Source organism: Phodopus roborovskii, unplaced genomic scaffold (assembly GCF_943737965.1).
Source record: "Phodopus roborovskii unplaced genomic scaffold, PHOROB, whole genome shotgun sequence".
Classification (NCBI taxonomy): Eukaryota; Metazoa; Chordata; class Mammalia; order Rodentia; family Cricetidae; genus Phodopus; species Phodopus roborovskii.
In genome coordinates, this window is record NW_026126517.1 from 41,015,632 (window position 1) to 41,031,643 (window position 16,012).

At 47.1% G+C, this 16,012-nt stretch overlaps 1 protein-coding gene across 21 annotated transcripts in view; it reads left to right on the forward strand.

Moving 5' to 3' along the window:
- The window catches only part of Megf11 (multiple EGF like domains 11), a 308,625-nt gene that overhangs the window by 253,649 nt on the left and 38,964 nt on the right, over positions 1–16,012 (forward strand). For all 21 annotated transcript variants that reach the window (XR_007835309.1, XR_007835311.1, XR_007835310.1 and 18 more), the window contains exon 10: positions 8,133–8,307. Coding sequence is in view for 18 of the 21 variants with exons in the window: in XM_051197738.1 (XP_051053695.1) it covers positions 8,133–8,307 (175 nt within the window). In the remaining 3 variants the exon portion in view is untranslated. The remainder of the gene's footprint in view (positions 1–8,132; positions 8,308–16,012) is intronic.

Here is a 16,012-nt window from a genome sequence, read left to right on the forward strand (position 1 = left end):
AGATTGGCTGCTATGCCCAAAGTGCCTGGAAAATGTATGGATAGTAGCTAGTCTCTCTCCTTCCAGAAAGGACTGAGCCTAAGTAGGTTCACCCCTTTCCTTCCTGTCCACTCTAGCCACTCTAGCTGCCCTGACTTCTGTTAGTTAGTGGGGTTGTTAGTCCCAGAGATGTCCCACTGCCCTACATCTGACAGGACAGGAAGGGGTGGAGAATAGCTTTTCTCCTGGACTATGAACATCCCAGGTAGACAGACTGGCCCAGACAGTGGATACTGTGCAGGTGGCCAGAAGAGAAGGTCTGCTCTGAGGCCCCTCTCCACCTCCGTGTTTGGTTTCTCACAAGTCACCCTGGAGCCTCCCATCACAGCAAGCAGGGCCTCCCAGCATGTGTCAGTTTAGATGAATATGGTACCTTGGTGGCATCTCAGAGGAGATCTGTACTGAGAGAGCCTAGAGCCAAGGCAGCTAGTCTGTGCATGACTCGAGCATTTTTGTATCTTATTATCCATTCAACAAACATGGAGTGGATCCAGAGGGCTGGGCCAGGCTCCAAGAGGGATCTCAGATTCTGAGTTTTCACTGACACCAGGAACTTTCTAGAACAGTCTTCCAATACTAGGCACCTCCAGTAGTGTTTCATAGCCTTGATTCATGTTCTAATGAACTTAACTCATTCAGCCAAACCATAGCATACCATTAAGTGTATACCACACCCAACATCAGAGAAATATTAGGGTAAAAATATATGCCCCAGGCTCTGCTGGATCCCAGTGTGTATCCAAGTCACTGTGACCTTGGATATGTGTTTATAAGATCACAAAACGCCACCATACTAGTCAGGAAAGGCATCCTGGAAGAAGTGGCCTTTGTCCTGGACTGAAGGACAAAGTGAGAGGTCTAAGGGTACCAAGTATGGAATGATAAAACAATTAACAGGTGCAAGATAGTGCGGGGACACCCCATTGCTGCTGGGAAGCCAAGGAGGCTGCTGAGGTCCCCATTCAGGAAGAGTCCCCACCCCAGAGATCCACTCAAGCCCCAAATTAAAAAGCTATTGTTTTCTTCCCACGCCTGGGCAACCGTGCCCTGCATAATTTATCTTTCTTCTGAAGGAGTCCTCCATGCATTATTAATCTGGAAGGAGTCCCTCTTCTCTGTCGCTAATCTCAGCCCATCCAATATTAATGATTATTTGCTTTACTGTCTTTTAATGTGTGTCATGTTTCAAGGAACTAGGAGGCAAAAGCTTCCTTAGGCATGGGTTCTTGGAAGGTGCCTGCCAGCCAAACTCCAGGCTTGGGGAGAGCCTGTCCCAAGCCTGGACCCCTGAGGGCGCCAGCACCCTGCCTTGTCCACCTCTTGTCTCCACTGCCTTGGCCACACTGCCTTCACGGACAGGCAATACTGAACTAATCTTAAACAGTGCTTCCTTCTAGGTAGCTCCACCCACTTTCCTTTTAAATACTCATCCTTCTTCAGGTTCTGACACTGTCAAATGTCCAGGTAGGATAGAGGAAGCAGGACATCTGAGATGAGAACCTCTGGTCTTCCTGAATCCTTGCTGCTCTAGGTTTTGTCCTTATGCACACAGAGGACAGGTCTCTCCCTATGTGTGGACACAGCTCAGTCTTTCTCCTCCCATGAAGCTTGGCTCACTATAGATACAGCCTTCTCTTGGTATATAAAGAAATTAAAGACCTGCAGCTAGGAATGTGCCTAGGTGGTAGAGCATTCGCCTGGCATGCATAAGGCCAGAGTTTCCAACATAGCTTAAATGGGCATGGTGGCACACATCTGTAATTCCAGCATGTAGAAGACAAAGGCAGAAGGATCAGAAGTTCAAGGTCATCCTTGGCTACTTGGAGACCAGAATGGTCTCCAAACATGAGATCATGTTTCAAAAAAAGAAAACTGGGAAGGGGGAGGGAAGGAAGGAAAGGAGGAAGGGAGGAAGGGAGGGAGGGAGGGAGGGAGGGAGGGGAGGGAGAGAGACAGATTGGGGGGTATAATTCCAGACTTAAAGCAGTTAAGTTGCAGGTACTGGGTGGGGTTGGTCCCCTCAGTCGTGGCCACAGATCTACTGTTGTTTCCAAAGATGGGAGAAGGACCACCAACCCAAATCACCATGGAAAAATCAATTAAAGCAAGCAAGCAATTGATTTAAGCCTTTTATTTGTTTACATGGGCTGCCTACCCCTAAGAACAGGGTTCAGGAGGTCAGCATTGGATGTGAGGGAAACAAGGCTTTTATATCTTAGGGGTAGGGGGTTTCCAAATGAGGGATTTGTCAGGCAAAATAGGCAGAGTTGCAAGAGTAGAACATAAGCATAGCAATTACTCTCAAGGCCTCCTGAAACAGTGACACAGTTGCAGGGTGGGCATGACAAGGTAGTCAGGGCCAAGGTAGTCAGGGCCGTAGCCAGGTAGCCACAACCTTTGAAATAAAGGTAAGGTTGCAAGATGGTTATAAACAACGTTTTGAAACAAAGACATGATTTGACATTCCTGGAATGTGCAGTGCAGAACCATTTGTAGTTAAGGTAACAGGTGGGGCATAGCCCAATCCTCAGCAACAGAGGTTTAATCATAACAGGAATAAGCCTCATTTGTCTTTACTGCAAGATGACCTTTAAGTCTAAGATGGAGTCTTTACTACCTACCTAAGAAATACCCTGGTATATATATTCCTCCCCTTTCTCCCAGCCTGCCTATTGGTCAGCAGAGGGGCAACTTCTCTTGCGGTCTTTGGGAGTGGGATGAAAGAGAAGTCACTGGAAGTCTTGCCTCATTTTTTCCTGAACTTGTGCAGAGCTTGGAAGAAATGATGATTTCCAGTCTCCAGGGTCCTTCTGAGGAGACACAGGACTCTAACCCCAGCCCACCCACAGCCTCGTTCTGCCCCGTCCCCTCTGGCTAGTTCCACAGAGAGGTTTTGGGTTGCCCTGGGAGGGAGCAGGGCTGGGAGCTTTGTTTCCCCTATGGACTGTATGAAAACACAAAAGAGACCTTTCTTCATAGAGCATTCACCTTGAGGACCGTGTCTGGGTGTCAGGCCTCTTAAATGTTCCCTCCGAAATTGGATTGTCATAGATGAATTCCAGTAGCCATGCTGGCAGATTACCTTTGAAAGATTTGATTTAGCCAGCAGATGCCACAGAGATAGAAATCTCATCAAGGCAAAAGAAAGGCAGAACAACCCACTCTGTGAAGCTGCTGTACACATTGTGCAGCTTCCAGGTCCTGTTAGCTAGTGATTAATCTGTGTCTGGGGGAAAGGAAGAAAGACAGGGAAACCTGACACAGAGGAGGCAGCCTGAGTATCAGTGAAGCAGACTTTGTCCAAGCCTCCCCCAGCACTGCCCCAACAGTCAGGTGACCCAGGAGGCCTTGGCTGGGGGACATGCAGGCAGAAGGATTGTCATGAATTCAAAGCCAGCCTTGGCTTCATAGTTTCAAAAAACCAAAAATACAAAGCCGAATTGTCTGCTCTTGCTCCTCAGCACCTTTTCAGAGGACTTTTAGAGAATTATAACAGATCATCAAATTAAGAAGCTGATGTCCTGTTTCTAGAAATAGAATTTGGGGCTGGGGATATAGTTGAGCTGGTGGAATGTTTGCCTAGAGTCTTAGTTGCTGCTCTATTGCTGTAAAGAGACACCAGGACCAAGGCAGCTTATAATAGAAAGCATTTAATTGGAGTTTGCTTACAGTTCATGAGTATCATGGTGGGAAACAGGAAGCCTGGTGGCAGGCAGGCATGGTGCTGGAACAGTAGCTGGGAGCTTACATCCTGACTGACAGGCAGCAGGCAGGAGAGAGCCAGCATGGGCCTGGTATGAGCCTACTCCCAGTGACATACCTTCTCCAACAAGGCCACACCCCCTAATCCTTCCAGAACAGTTCCACAACTAGGGACCAAGCATTCGAATACATGACCCTAAGGGGCCCATGCTCGTTCAGACCCCCACATGTGGCACATGCCATCCCCAGCACCCACTAAACTGGGTGTACCACCTGGAATGTCAGTACTTCAGAGGTGGAGGGAAATTGAAAGACAAATTTCAGCTTCATAGTAAGTTAAAGGCTAGCCTGGGCTGCATGAATCCTGTGTCCAAGTAATAGCGACTATAGGAGTGTGAGAGGAAAGGACTGAGGCGGGAAAGACAACTCAGCAATGAGCGTCCTTGCAGGGGACCTGAGTTTGGATCCCAGCATAGTTCAGATCATGACTTTAGTTTGGGGGGAGTTTTTTGCTTTGTTTTAGTTTGAGGATTTGTTTGTGTGGCTCATGTTTTGTTTGTTATGGGCTTTATTTTAAGGTCTATTTATTTATTTATTTTATGTGCATTGGTGTTTTGCCTGTATGCACGTCTGTGTGAGGGTGCCAGATTCCCCTGGAACTGGAGGTACAAACATAGTGAGCCACCATGTGGGTGCTGGAAATTGAACCTGGGACCTCTGGAAGAGCAGACAGTACTCTTAACCATTGAGCCATCTCTCCAGCCCCTGTGGTGGGATTTTGTTGGGAGGTTGTTTGTTTTATTTTCTTGGGGAGGGGTGGTATTGAGTTGACCCCAAAGCCTCAAAAGAACTTGGCAGGCACTGAAGTATATCCTTAGCCCTAAAATTATGACTTTGTATATAATTTGGATATTTTATTTAATCTTTTTTTTTTTTTTTTTTTTTTTCAAGACACAGTTTCTCTGTGTAGTTTTGGAGCCTATCAGGGCACTCACTCTGTAAACCAGTCTGGCCTAGAACTCACAGAGATCTGCCTGCCTCTGCCTCCCAAGTGCTGAGATTAAAGACATGTGCTACTGAAAGACCCACAGAGCGTGGACCCTCACGTCCCAACTCAGGAAAGGCGCCCCCCTCAAATCACTCATGAAAAGCGGTCTTGATGTAAAAGCATGAGGTCCTTTATATTCCAAGTGCACTGGGGTCCACAGTCATGCACCATGCAGGGGTAGAGGACTGAGGACCCTGAGTACAGAATTGAGGCAGTTTTTATAGGGTTACGTCATAAACCAATCATCTCATAGCATCCAGAGCCCACTCAGTGGGGACCAATCAATTTAAACCCTCCAAGCCCGCGATTTATAGACCAATCACTTTCTATAGCCCTGGAGGTCGGCATTTGCATGGGCTCCTGGGTGGGGTGACAAAGCTCATTTCCTATACTCACATACTCACAGGCCCTGTTATAAACAGCAAAGAATGTGACCTATCGCCTATTTACTGGCTGAGGGCAGGGTCTGGAATTTAAGGTTTAAACTTCTAGCTTCCTGGGGTCATTGGAGAGTTAGACTGTATTTTTCTATCCTTACAGTACCATTACTGGCATCTACATTCCTTCTTAAGAATAGTCCTAACCCATTTAACTAGCACCTTCTTGTCAGAGGTGACAGGAAGCACAGGATAAATATGTCCAGACCTTGGTTCAAACCTCAGCTCCATCATTCACCCACTTATCCCTGTGACCTTGGTCGGGTCCCAGAACCTCTGGGTACCACCTGTAAAATGGAGGCTCATGTTCCTACCTCACAAGTTTGTGGAAGGTAAGAGATATATGTGTGAGGTGCCTGGTGCTTTAATAGCCTGGTCACATATTATTTATTATTATTCAAATTGCTTCCATTTTCTGATGTTATAAATAATGCTTCAGGGAATATCTCTGTGCATAAATCTTCCTCCACAACCATGATTGTTTCCTTAGGATAGATTCTTAGAAATGGAATTACAAGGCCAAGGCATCTGCATATATCTAGGTCTCTTGATACATAACCTCAGATTGTTTGGAAACCTTTACCAACATTTGAAAAGCTTGTTCGTGTTTTGATAGAGAGAAGGTAATATCCAGTTGTTGTTTTGACTGGATGATTAATGAGACTAAACATTTTCTGAAGTGATTATTAGCTGCTGGTACTTATCATTCCAGAACTGTCTGCTCTTGTCCACCCCTCATTTTCTACAAGAACACCAGGGCCCCCCCTAGAAGAGAGGCTGGCTGCTCACAGTTAGTCTGTTAAATTAATTTGTTCAGTTAAGCATGCCATGAGGTCAGCACTTCCCCTGTGCCAGGAACCCCACTGGGCCCTGAGAGGTGATAGACAAGCTCTCTCCCCCAGGGAGTTGAAATCTAGTAGATAGATAGAAAACAAGTCAACAGACACAGAAAATAATTAAACACAGAGGGCTAGGGCTGTAGCAGACAGAGTGCTTGCGAAGCAAACGTGAAGCCTTGGGTTTGAAGCCAGCACAGCATAAAACCGGGTTTGGTAGCCGTGCACAGCGTTACCCTAGCACTGGAGAGGCAGAGGCAGGAGGGTCACAAGTGCAGGGTTGGGAGCTGGTGGGATAGGTTGACAAGTAAAGTTGCTCACCAACAAGCTTGGTGGGACCCCATGGTAGAAGGAGAGAGCTGACTCCACAAGTTGTTCTCCAACTTCTATATATGTGCTGTAGCATCCGTGTGCCCATACACACAAAATAAATAGATAATGCAGAGAATAAAGCCCAGGATCATCCTCAGCTATAAAGCAAGTTTAAGGCTATATGAGGACCTGGGACACATGAGGCCCTTTCTCAAAAAGAAAATAATTAAAAGTAGTAAAAACAATGTGCATTCCTGTGTGTATAAACTGAATAGCGAATATGAATTGGGACCTGGGAGCCAACACCGACCCAGGGACACCAAGCCCTGTCCTTGTGGAACTTAAAAGGAACAAAGACTTGCACTGGCAAGCCAATGTAGGCCTTCTGAGATAAGACCTGATCCTGATTCCAAGGCAGGGAGGTGATCCAGGATTGGAAGCAGCTTGTTTCCACTACCTCTGCTGTGCTAGTCTGGGCTGGCCCAGAAGCAAATGCCAAGTGTGAGAGATCTGGGTGGGAATGTAGAGAAGAAAGTGTTTGCCTGGTCTGCAGGAACTCCTGGGCTGGTCTCTAGAACCACACAAGAGAGAAACCTAGAAGGAGACATGTTGAGATGGGGGAGTGGGGAGGTGAAGGTGAGCTGGTGGGCTGGGAAGGGCTGCTAGGCCTGACTCCTCTCATGTGAGAGCTCGAAAGAAGGGAAGGAAGTGAGAGAATCAGCTCACAGCAGAATTCTGAGAAAGCCTGGCAAGCAAAGAAGTCTTGAGGCCACAGGAGCCCAGCAGGGAGACCAGGCCTCCCAGGTGTGACCCATCTCAGTGTCTGCTGAGATCATCTCAGGGAAAATGCCCCGGCAGGGGGACTCAGCAGATGGTGTCATGAGTCAGTTACACCCCCACAGGGATCAGGCACTCAGCAGGCATGCTATTACCACATTTGGGAGCCCCTGATCAGGAATGTCTATTGGCTGCTGGATCAGACCACTGTCAGTTAAAGTTGGTCCACTTCAGGGTCATGCCCCTGATGCCAGCCAATAGTGGCAGATGGAACAGGGAGAAGGGCTTGGTCTATTACAGAGCATAAGGAAGCTCAAGTGGTAAGTCCCTTGGATACAGACATTGTCAGTGAGGAGTCACCCTGTACTGAGGTCTTGTTTTAATTCTATCAATGTTCACCAAGAGTCTACTCTGTGGAGAGTTATAGGTATCACGGTTGTCGCCTTCTGTGGGTGAGAGGTAAATGGTTAAGAACTTCCGAATATCTATAAGTCAAGGGAATAAGACACTGCTCTATGCTTTATACTGTGTAGTTTTATAAAGAACATCCATTGGGGATGGATAGCTCAGTTGGTAGACTCCTTGCCTATTATGAAGGAGGCCTGGGTTTGATCCCAGCATTGCATAAACAGGGCATAGTGACACATACTTGTCATCTGAGCCCTTGGGAGGTGGAGGCAGGAGTACCAGAAATATAGTGTTACCCTCAGTTATATAGGAAGTTCACAAGTTCTAACCCTGGTCATGTACCTCCTTGCTAAATGACTTAGGGAAGTTAGTTAACTATGAGCCTTCATATCTGGGAACTAATGAGACCATGTATGGCCATGGCATCTTCTCATAAACAAGACATGGCTAGCTTAACCACCGAGGTTCTTTGCTCTTACTACCATGGGAGACTAGTCTTGGGGAGGGCACAGGAGGGAATACAGTTGCCACCCTGACTAGGATGTCCTCTTGTCCCTTCTGTCCTCTGCTTAGCTGCCACCCAGTCACTGGAGCTTGTACCTGCCAACCAGGCTGGTCAGGCCACTTCTGCAATGAGTCCTGCCCTGCCGGCTACTATGGCAATGGTTGCCAACTGCCCTGCACCTGCCAGAATGGTGCCGACTGCCACAGCATCACCGGGGGCTGCACATGTGCCCCAGGCTTCATGGTAAGTCAGGAGGGGCTTTTCATAGCCTCCCTGGTCTCCCCTACTTCTGGCAATCTGGAGTATGATCCTCTGCCCAGGAGTGAGGGATAGGACTGTCCGTGTGTCACCTTCAGACATAGTCTGTGTCTGAGAGCTCTTGAAACTTTTCTCTGAGGTTTATATTGGCAAGAGTAATAGAAAAAGGCATTAGTCTGTCTACTGTCAACTCTGAAACTGCCTTCCTCTCCCTCCAGCTCTGCCCTATCCTCCTGTGCAAATAATATTTTTCACAGCATCATAGCTGCAGCTCACATACAGTTTTGCATTCGCCTTTCTATATATTTATTTATTTATTTTAAAACATGGCCTCACTATATAGCCCAACTGTCCTGGAACTCACCATGATGACTGAGCTGGCCTCAAAATCACAGAGATCCACCCAGCTCTGCTTTCTGTGTGCTGAGGTAACAGGCATGTATTATCAGGCTGGGAGATGTTAATTCTGTATGTGTGGTGTATTGTGTGTGGGGTAGGTCTGGGGGGGTGTCCTGAGGACTGAATCTGCAGCTTCCCACATGTGAGGTGGGTGCACTCACTACCTCTGACCCCCAGCTCCATTCTTTCTTTTAGTTACCTTTCTATGTTACTGCTTGGACTTCTTAATTTTCATTTCCGATGGCTGCCTAGCAGAGCAGGAACTGGTAGATGCCCAGTTTTCCTAGCCCTTCCTTTCCTGCAGAATATTAGGATTTTCCCATGTTCACAGCCAGTGTTGCAGTGAGCATCTTCTTACATGCAGCTTCCCACCCTGCCATCCCGTTGAATTATTTCCTTCGGGTGAATTCCCAGGTCAGCGGGTACAATATATTCATGGCTCTTGATGGATGTTGCCAGATCACTTTCCCAAAGGGTTATATAAATCTATGCTGTCACGGCTTGTATATGCATGTGCCTTGTTCAGAACAGTTTTGGCTTGCTTTTTTTTTTTTCCAGTCTTGCTAATTATATAGGTAGAGAATGGCTCCTAAATGTTGCTCTCATTTGCATGTCTGATTACTAGGTAGAGCAAACATTTTCCCTACATGTTTGTTCACTGTTGGTATTTCCTCATCAATCATGCTGGTCTTTACAAGGTTTGATTTGGGGGGAAGTTGACACTGGGGATGGAATATGCTCAGCTAGTCTGAAGACCGCCTGTACTTTGAGAAGTGTTTGTGGAGTTGAAACCAGGTTGCACACATCCTGGCTGTTGTCCTACCTACCAACCGTGTGACCTTGGACCCATTCTCTTGGGTTCTGTTTATCCTCTGTGAAGGGGCTCTCACCTTACATGGTTGCTTCCAGGTAAACAGAAGGGATGCCTGGAGCCACTGTATATAGGGGCCTTGGTAAATTACAGGTTCAGGTCCAGCATGTCTTCCGTGTGGCTGAAGCCTTATATATCTGATGAGTTCCTGCAAAACGTGGGTGCTGCTGGTCAGTGTTTCCCACTGTGTAGGAAGCAGATAAATAGCAGGGTTTTCTCCTTTTTTCCTTCCTTCTGTTATTTGTTTTTAAGATAGTGTTATATATTACAGGTTTTCTGGTTTGCTGTGTAGAAGGGATAACCTTGATCTTAGAAGCAGGCTGCTGGAGGGACAGTCTGTGAATTTTCAGGAAGGTCTATGACTTTGGAATGGTTTCTCCTCTCAGGCCCTAGGTCCTTCTTATACAAATGTGAATAGTCAGGGAAGGAAAAACCCACTGATTTTGTTCTTAGAACCTCATGTAATCTAGGCCAGAGTTAAACTCACTAAGTTGCTGAAGCTGACCTTGAACTCCTGATCTTCCTACCTCCACCCTCTTAGTGCTGGAACTACAGGTACACATTGCCATTTTATGTAGTGCTATGGTTTAAACTCAGGATTTCATACATGGTAGGCAAGCACTCCACTGTAGATTAAATTCTAATTAGTCTTAATAATAAAAACCCAGAGTTAGATATTGGGGTAAATACTGAAAGGCCAGAGAAGTAAAGGGGCCAACCACTAGAGAGACTTTCTACTTCTACCAAATCCTCAGACTGAATGCTGTCTCTACGAAATCTCAGACTGAAAGGAATTCCTGTCTCTAGGACTGAATGTGCCTAGCTCCTGTCTCCTCTTGCCTTATGTTTCTCCCTCTGCCAGCCATATCAATCACTTCCTTTCTCCACCTTCCTAGGGCAGAGATTAAAGGTGTGTGGCTCCCAAATACTGGGACTAAAGGTGTGAGCCACCACCACCTGGCTCTGTTTCCCTTTTAGACTGAATCAATTTCATGTAGCCTAGGGTGGCCTTGAACTTCTGCATCCAGCGTGCTGGGGTTAAAGGTGTGTGCCACCACTGCCTGGCCTCTATGGCTAACTAGTGGCTTAGCTCCATACTCTGATCTTCAGGCAAGCTTTATTTGTTAAATCACAAAGTATCACCATACTCTACCAACTGAGCTATGTCCCAAGCCCTGAAGCCATTGATTTCTGAGACGGTTTACTATGCAGACTTCACGGACACATTGGTGCACCTAATGTTGAGAGTCATCAAGGTCTGGTGGTATACATTGTCATGGATTTGCTCATAACTCTCCCTCTTCTGTCCCCTCTGTTGCCCCCTGTTGTCTGACTAATCATTGCTACTCAGAAAAGAAAATTGAGGTTCCAGGGGGGCTGGGAAGAGAGCATTTGTCTGTCCATGTGCTCACTGCCCCCAGCCACTGGAAACTTGGCTACTGCCTCCCAGCTAGAATGTAAATGACATCGTGTTCTTGAACTTTGGGGGGCTCAGTGATCAGATCATCAGAATCCTCTCACCATTGAGTTCTGCCTATGTGGTGCTCTAAGCTAAAACAGATGGAGCAGGCTGTCCTGGTGATACCCCATGAATCTGCATTCCTGCAAAGCCTCATTATATACCTGGAGAGGCTTTGCTGGGGTCTGGTAGTGCTGGACAGGAGCTGCTCGAGGTGATTACAAAGCAGTCATTGTTGTCAATGGCATGACTCATTCCCAGGAGCACCAGGCCCCAGGCCCCGGGGGCATGCCATTACTCCTGCCTTGCCCCAGCTTCTGAATGATGTGACTTCCTGCAATTACCCAGCTTGGTAAGGGGGGAGGAATGGGGCCATCAATCAGCAGAGCAGACTGAGCCCAGTCTCCCCCAGAGCATCCCACAGTCAGTAATAATTAGCAGTGCCTTTGTGTGTTCCTTGATTTGTGACTACATACCTGCCTGTTTGCTGAAAGATTTCACGACTCAGGGAATTAATAAAGAGCTAATTTTAAAAGCTCATTTCTGGGTATTGGAGATTCATCCTAAACTTGGTAACCTCAGCCATGCTACTTCATCGTGCTGGGCCTCAGTTTCTCTATCCATGTAAGATGGGGAGAGTATCAGTCTTGCCTGCTGCTGTGTTTGATTAGCCAGCATGGTAACGCATGCCTGCTAGACAACACTCTACCAACTGAGCTATACACCCAGCACCCTTCCAAGGGCCCTTTACAAGGATGTGAGGGCAACTTTATGAATGTTGACCCTATGAGGGCTGGGAAGATCCTGGGCTGCATGAAACATGAATGGTGTTGATGAGTTATGGAACTGTCCTTGGGAGCTCAGGGACTTGATAGCCAGGTAATCTCTACCCCACGAGGCCACAGGGACACAGGGCAGGAATAGGCTTGGGCTAATGCTGATGACTCTTGTGATTGTCCCTTCATTCCTAAGACTCTGATGTTTATGATGCCAAGGACATGGGATGTGGCAAGGCTCATCAGACACCCATCCAACCATCAAAGACCTTGCCGATTATAAAGATATTCAGCCTAGTGGAGAGCACTCATTGTGTTCTTGCTGCATGCATCGTCTGGTTTATGTCTCATGAGAGCCCTGCAGACATATACTTCCACTTTCCTCAGCTTGCAAATGAGCAGAAATTTAAACAGGGAAACGGCCAGGATTAGAAAGCCAGAAGTGGCAGGAGCCTCTACATGCTCAAATGGTGATGAGCTTTGACAGACTAGACATTCCCAAATAATACAGACCAGAGTTCGAGTCCCAGCTTTCCCCTACCACCTCTGTCTATGGCAAGTCCTATATCCTGCTTAAACCTGACTATCCTCATCTGTGACAAGGGACTTTGTGGTGAGATCAGGGAGCTTCCTACATAAGCTTACAGATCAGTGCCTGAACTATAATATATACTTTCTCAGATGCTAAACATTGAGGGTAGAGAGTAGATGCTGTTTGTCTCAAGTCCAGAACACGTGTGATCCCCAGAGAGTATTGGGATGAGCTACACCCAGGCATCCCAGGTGAGGCAGATTCATGAGCATACCTGCTACTCTAGGCAGGCCCAACTAGCACCTGTGAGCCATTCTGACTTGCCTCTCAGGAGGTCCTGTAAAATGTCATTGTCATCGTGTGGCAGGATAGAGATGAGACTGTGGGTAGGAGAAGAGAGGGTCATTTTCTGTGTTAGCTTAGCCTTGGCAAAAGGATCACCAGGGCATCCACTGTGAGGCGCAAGAGGCCTTCCTGATTCAGGAAAATAGAAAGGGCTAGAAGGCAAGAACGAAGTTATAGTTTGGGTTCTGTTCATGTTTTAGGTTCTGTTTCTACTTTGTAAAAATAGGAATGAAATCCTCTGCCCAAAAGAAACTTTGGGTACCAGGAGTGCTTCAGATTGGGTTGGACAGGGTTTCAGCACCTCGGACAGTGCCATGGACTTCTGCTGTCTATTCTACCAGACAAAACCAACTCCAGCCTGGAGGAGGGGCAGGAATGTCATGTTCAAATCAGGGGTACTTGTAACCCTGTCTTGGCAGTGTGTCTGAAAGGAGAGGAGGAGCTTTCTTCCCCTGTATCCCCTGTATCCTGGCTAGAGAAATAGCTCAACTGTAGATGAGGAAGCAAGCCATGAGGAACAATTCACCCACCTGCAGGCTAGGCGTATTTTACCATTCTCCTTGAGTCCTCCTTGCTACCAAAGGGAATTTACATCTCTGCTTTCTGTCACTCTCCAGTATCACTCCATCTGCTATGTGACCACACACAGGACTCACTTTGCCCCAAACCTGTCTCCTTTCTGTCTTCCTTGCTATACCCCCTTCATCCTCATTGCATCTATGAACATCCTGTCCAGCTTTCCATGTGGCCTCTCCACAAAACATTCCACAGACACTCCTCTCTGTGGGATTCACACTCACACCCCTTCTGTGTTCAAAACCCATGGCTCCAGCTCAGTCTGCTTCCCTGAGAACAAGGACCTGTCTCATACCTCCTAACCACCACCTGGCGCATGAACAGCTTGCTTGGTGAAGTCTCTTTAATGAATTAAATCCTTAGGAACAACAGGACATTTGCAGACCGACATCTGTAGGAAGAAGGATTTGGGCCACTTGCTGGTGGGGTTGGGACTTGAATCTCCCCCCACCATCATGAGCCTCTCTGAGACTTGTTTATTTTTATTACATTTATTTATTTATTTATTTATTTATTTATTTATTTAGTGGAATGGATGCATAAGTGACTTCCTTCTACCATGAGCATTCCAGGTACTGAGTTCAGATTATCAGATGTGGTGGTAATCACCCTTATTTATACCCTGACTGCTGAACCCCCCAGCCAAATCCCTTTCTTGGCTTTAAAGAGGTTGCTGAAGGAGCTGTCCTTAGCACAGCCTCTGAGTTCCTGGAGCAAAGATGCACCTTAGAGAACTCACCTTACACAGTGTAGAGGTTACAGAGACTTGGAACCAGACGCCCTGCCTTCAGATACTGGCACTGCTGCTTTTTATAGCTGTGTGACCTCAGACAGGGTTCTGTCTTCCTGCCCCTATTTTATGGTATGTGAAAAGGAAATGATCATAAATCCCTAGGATTAGTTACGCTGATCAAGCTAATTGGTGCATGCAAAGAGTGTATTAGTCATCTTTCAACAAGTGTCAGCCATGATGGCCATGCTTAAAAGGTTGATGCCATTGGTGCTGCTGATGCCCACTTCAAGAGGCCAGAGAGCTTACCTGGGATGCAGATGCAAGTGGGATGAGAAGAAGGGAATCCTTAACTGCAGCTTCCTCCGGGGTAGAAGCTGTGGAGCAGCTAGGTCCCCAGAAAGGACAATAGAATTTGTCAGCACAGAGGGAAACACACCTAATTTCACAGCCCTGCACATGTCTCTGCTGCCCACTACACCCCTCTTTTAATGCAGCACTGCCTGATGGAACCTCCTGCATACTTGGGTATAATTGCTGTCCTGACAGTGCCTGCGGGGAGCAGGCTAGAAGGTCTAAGCCAGGCTGCAATGGCTTGATTTCCCAGTTCTTTCTTGCAGCCTCTTCCCTGCATGGAGCCTTCAGGGGCCAGGCGATAAGGGGGTCTTCTTTCTGACCATTCCTCAGCCTCATGCCTTCTTTTAGTTCTGGTTATAATGGGGACAGAGAGCTCAGCAAGCAGGGCAGAAGGGCCCAGTGTCCCCCTCCCGCAGGACTCAGGGCCCATATTTCTCCCTAGGATGACAGCATTTCTATTACCTTAAAGGGCTCATCTATTCATGCTGCAATTTTTTGAAGCCCTGTCTGCCATTATTGAGCCCTGCATGCTGGCGAGGGGAGCGGGCACTCCATCACCCAAATGAACCAACTCCTTCCCACATTTTTCTCAGCTTTCTCCTCTCTGTCCATAGGTCATATGCAAAGCTCAGCTGCTTGGGCTAGGGAAGGCAGGAGGGGGCAGGAGCTACAAACACCAGATCAGTGGGGCAGCAATTGAATTTTCTCCACACAAGGTTTTTGGGCATCCATTAAAGATGTCCCTCCTCCAGCTTCCCTCAGTAAGCTGAATGTGTGGCTCCGGAGCTGGAGTGAGGGCAGGTGTGGCCAGGAGAGAGTACAGGATGGAAATGACAGCTGGGTGACACATAATACACACCTTCACAATTCCTGTTTTAATTAATTGTTTCTTTGCTCATCAGGCTCAGGTCCATCAACACTAGTCCCAGGAGCAGAGAAGCAGCCTCTCATTTCCTGCCCTGCCCCCCATCACAAACTACTGTCCTGATTACTGTCATAAAAGACTTTTCCTGATACAGAACTAGGCATGACAAACTCACCCTCTAGCTGCTGTGGCTGTGTGAGCAACACGGTGAGAAGCTTTTAAAATTGCCAAAACTATGAACACACACACACACACACACACACACACACACAGAGCAATTCTCAAGTTCTAGGATTGTTGCCTTCTGCTAAGTGACCTTGGTAGAGTTACTTGAGTGTCTCAAGGCTTGGATCTTTCTTTTTTAAATTTTATCATTATGCTTAGGGGGGAACATGTGCATGCCACAAATGTATGCAGGATGTGGAGGATAGTTCAGGAGGTGGGTTCTCTCCTTCCACTGTGGGCTCCAGGTCACAGGCTTGCATGGCAAGCACTTTTGTGCCATTTACTGGCTTAAAAAAAATTCAGTTTTTCATCCATGAGATGGGGCTGACCATGTAGCTCAGTCACCAAAGTACCTACCTACCATGCACAAAGTTCTGGATTTGATTCCTAGCACCACATAAACCTGGCATGGTGACACATGCTTGTAACCTCAGCACTTAGAAGGTACAGGCAGGAGGATCAGGAGTTCACAGTCATCCTCAGCCACATAGAAAGTTCAAGGTTAGGCTGGGCTACAAACAATAGCAGTTCATCTGTAACACTGGGACATATTGG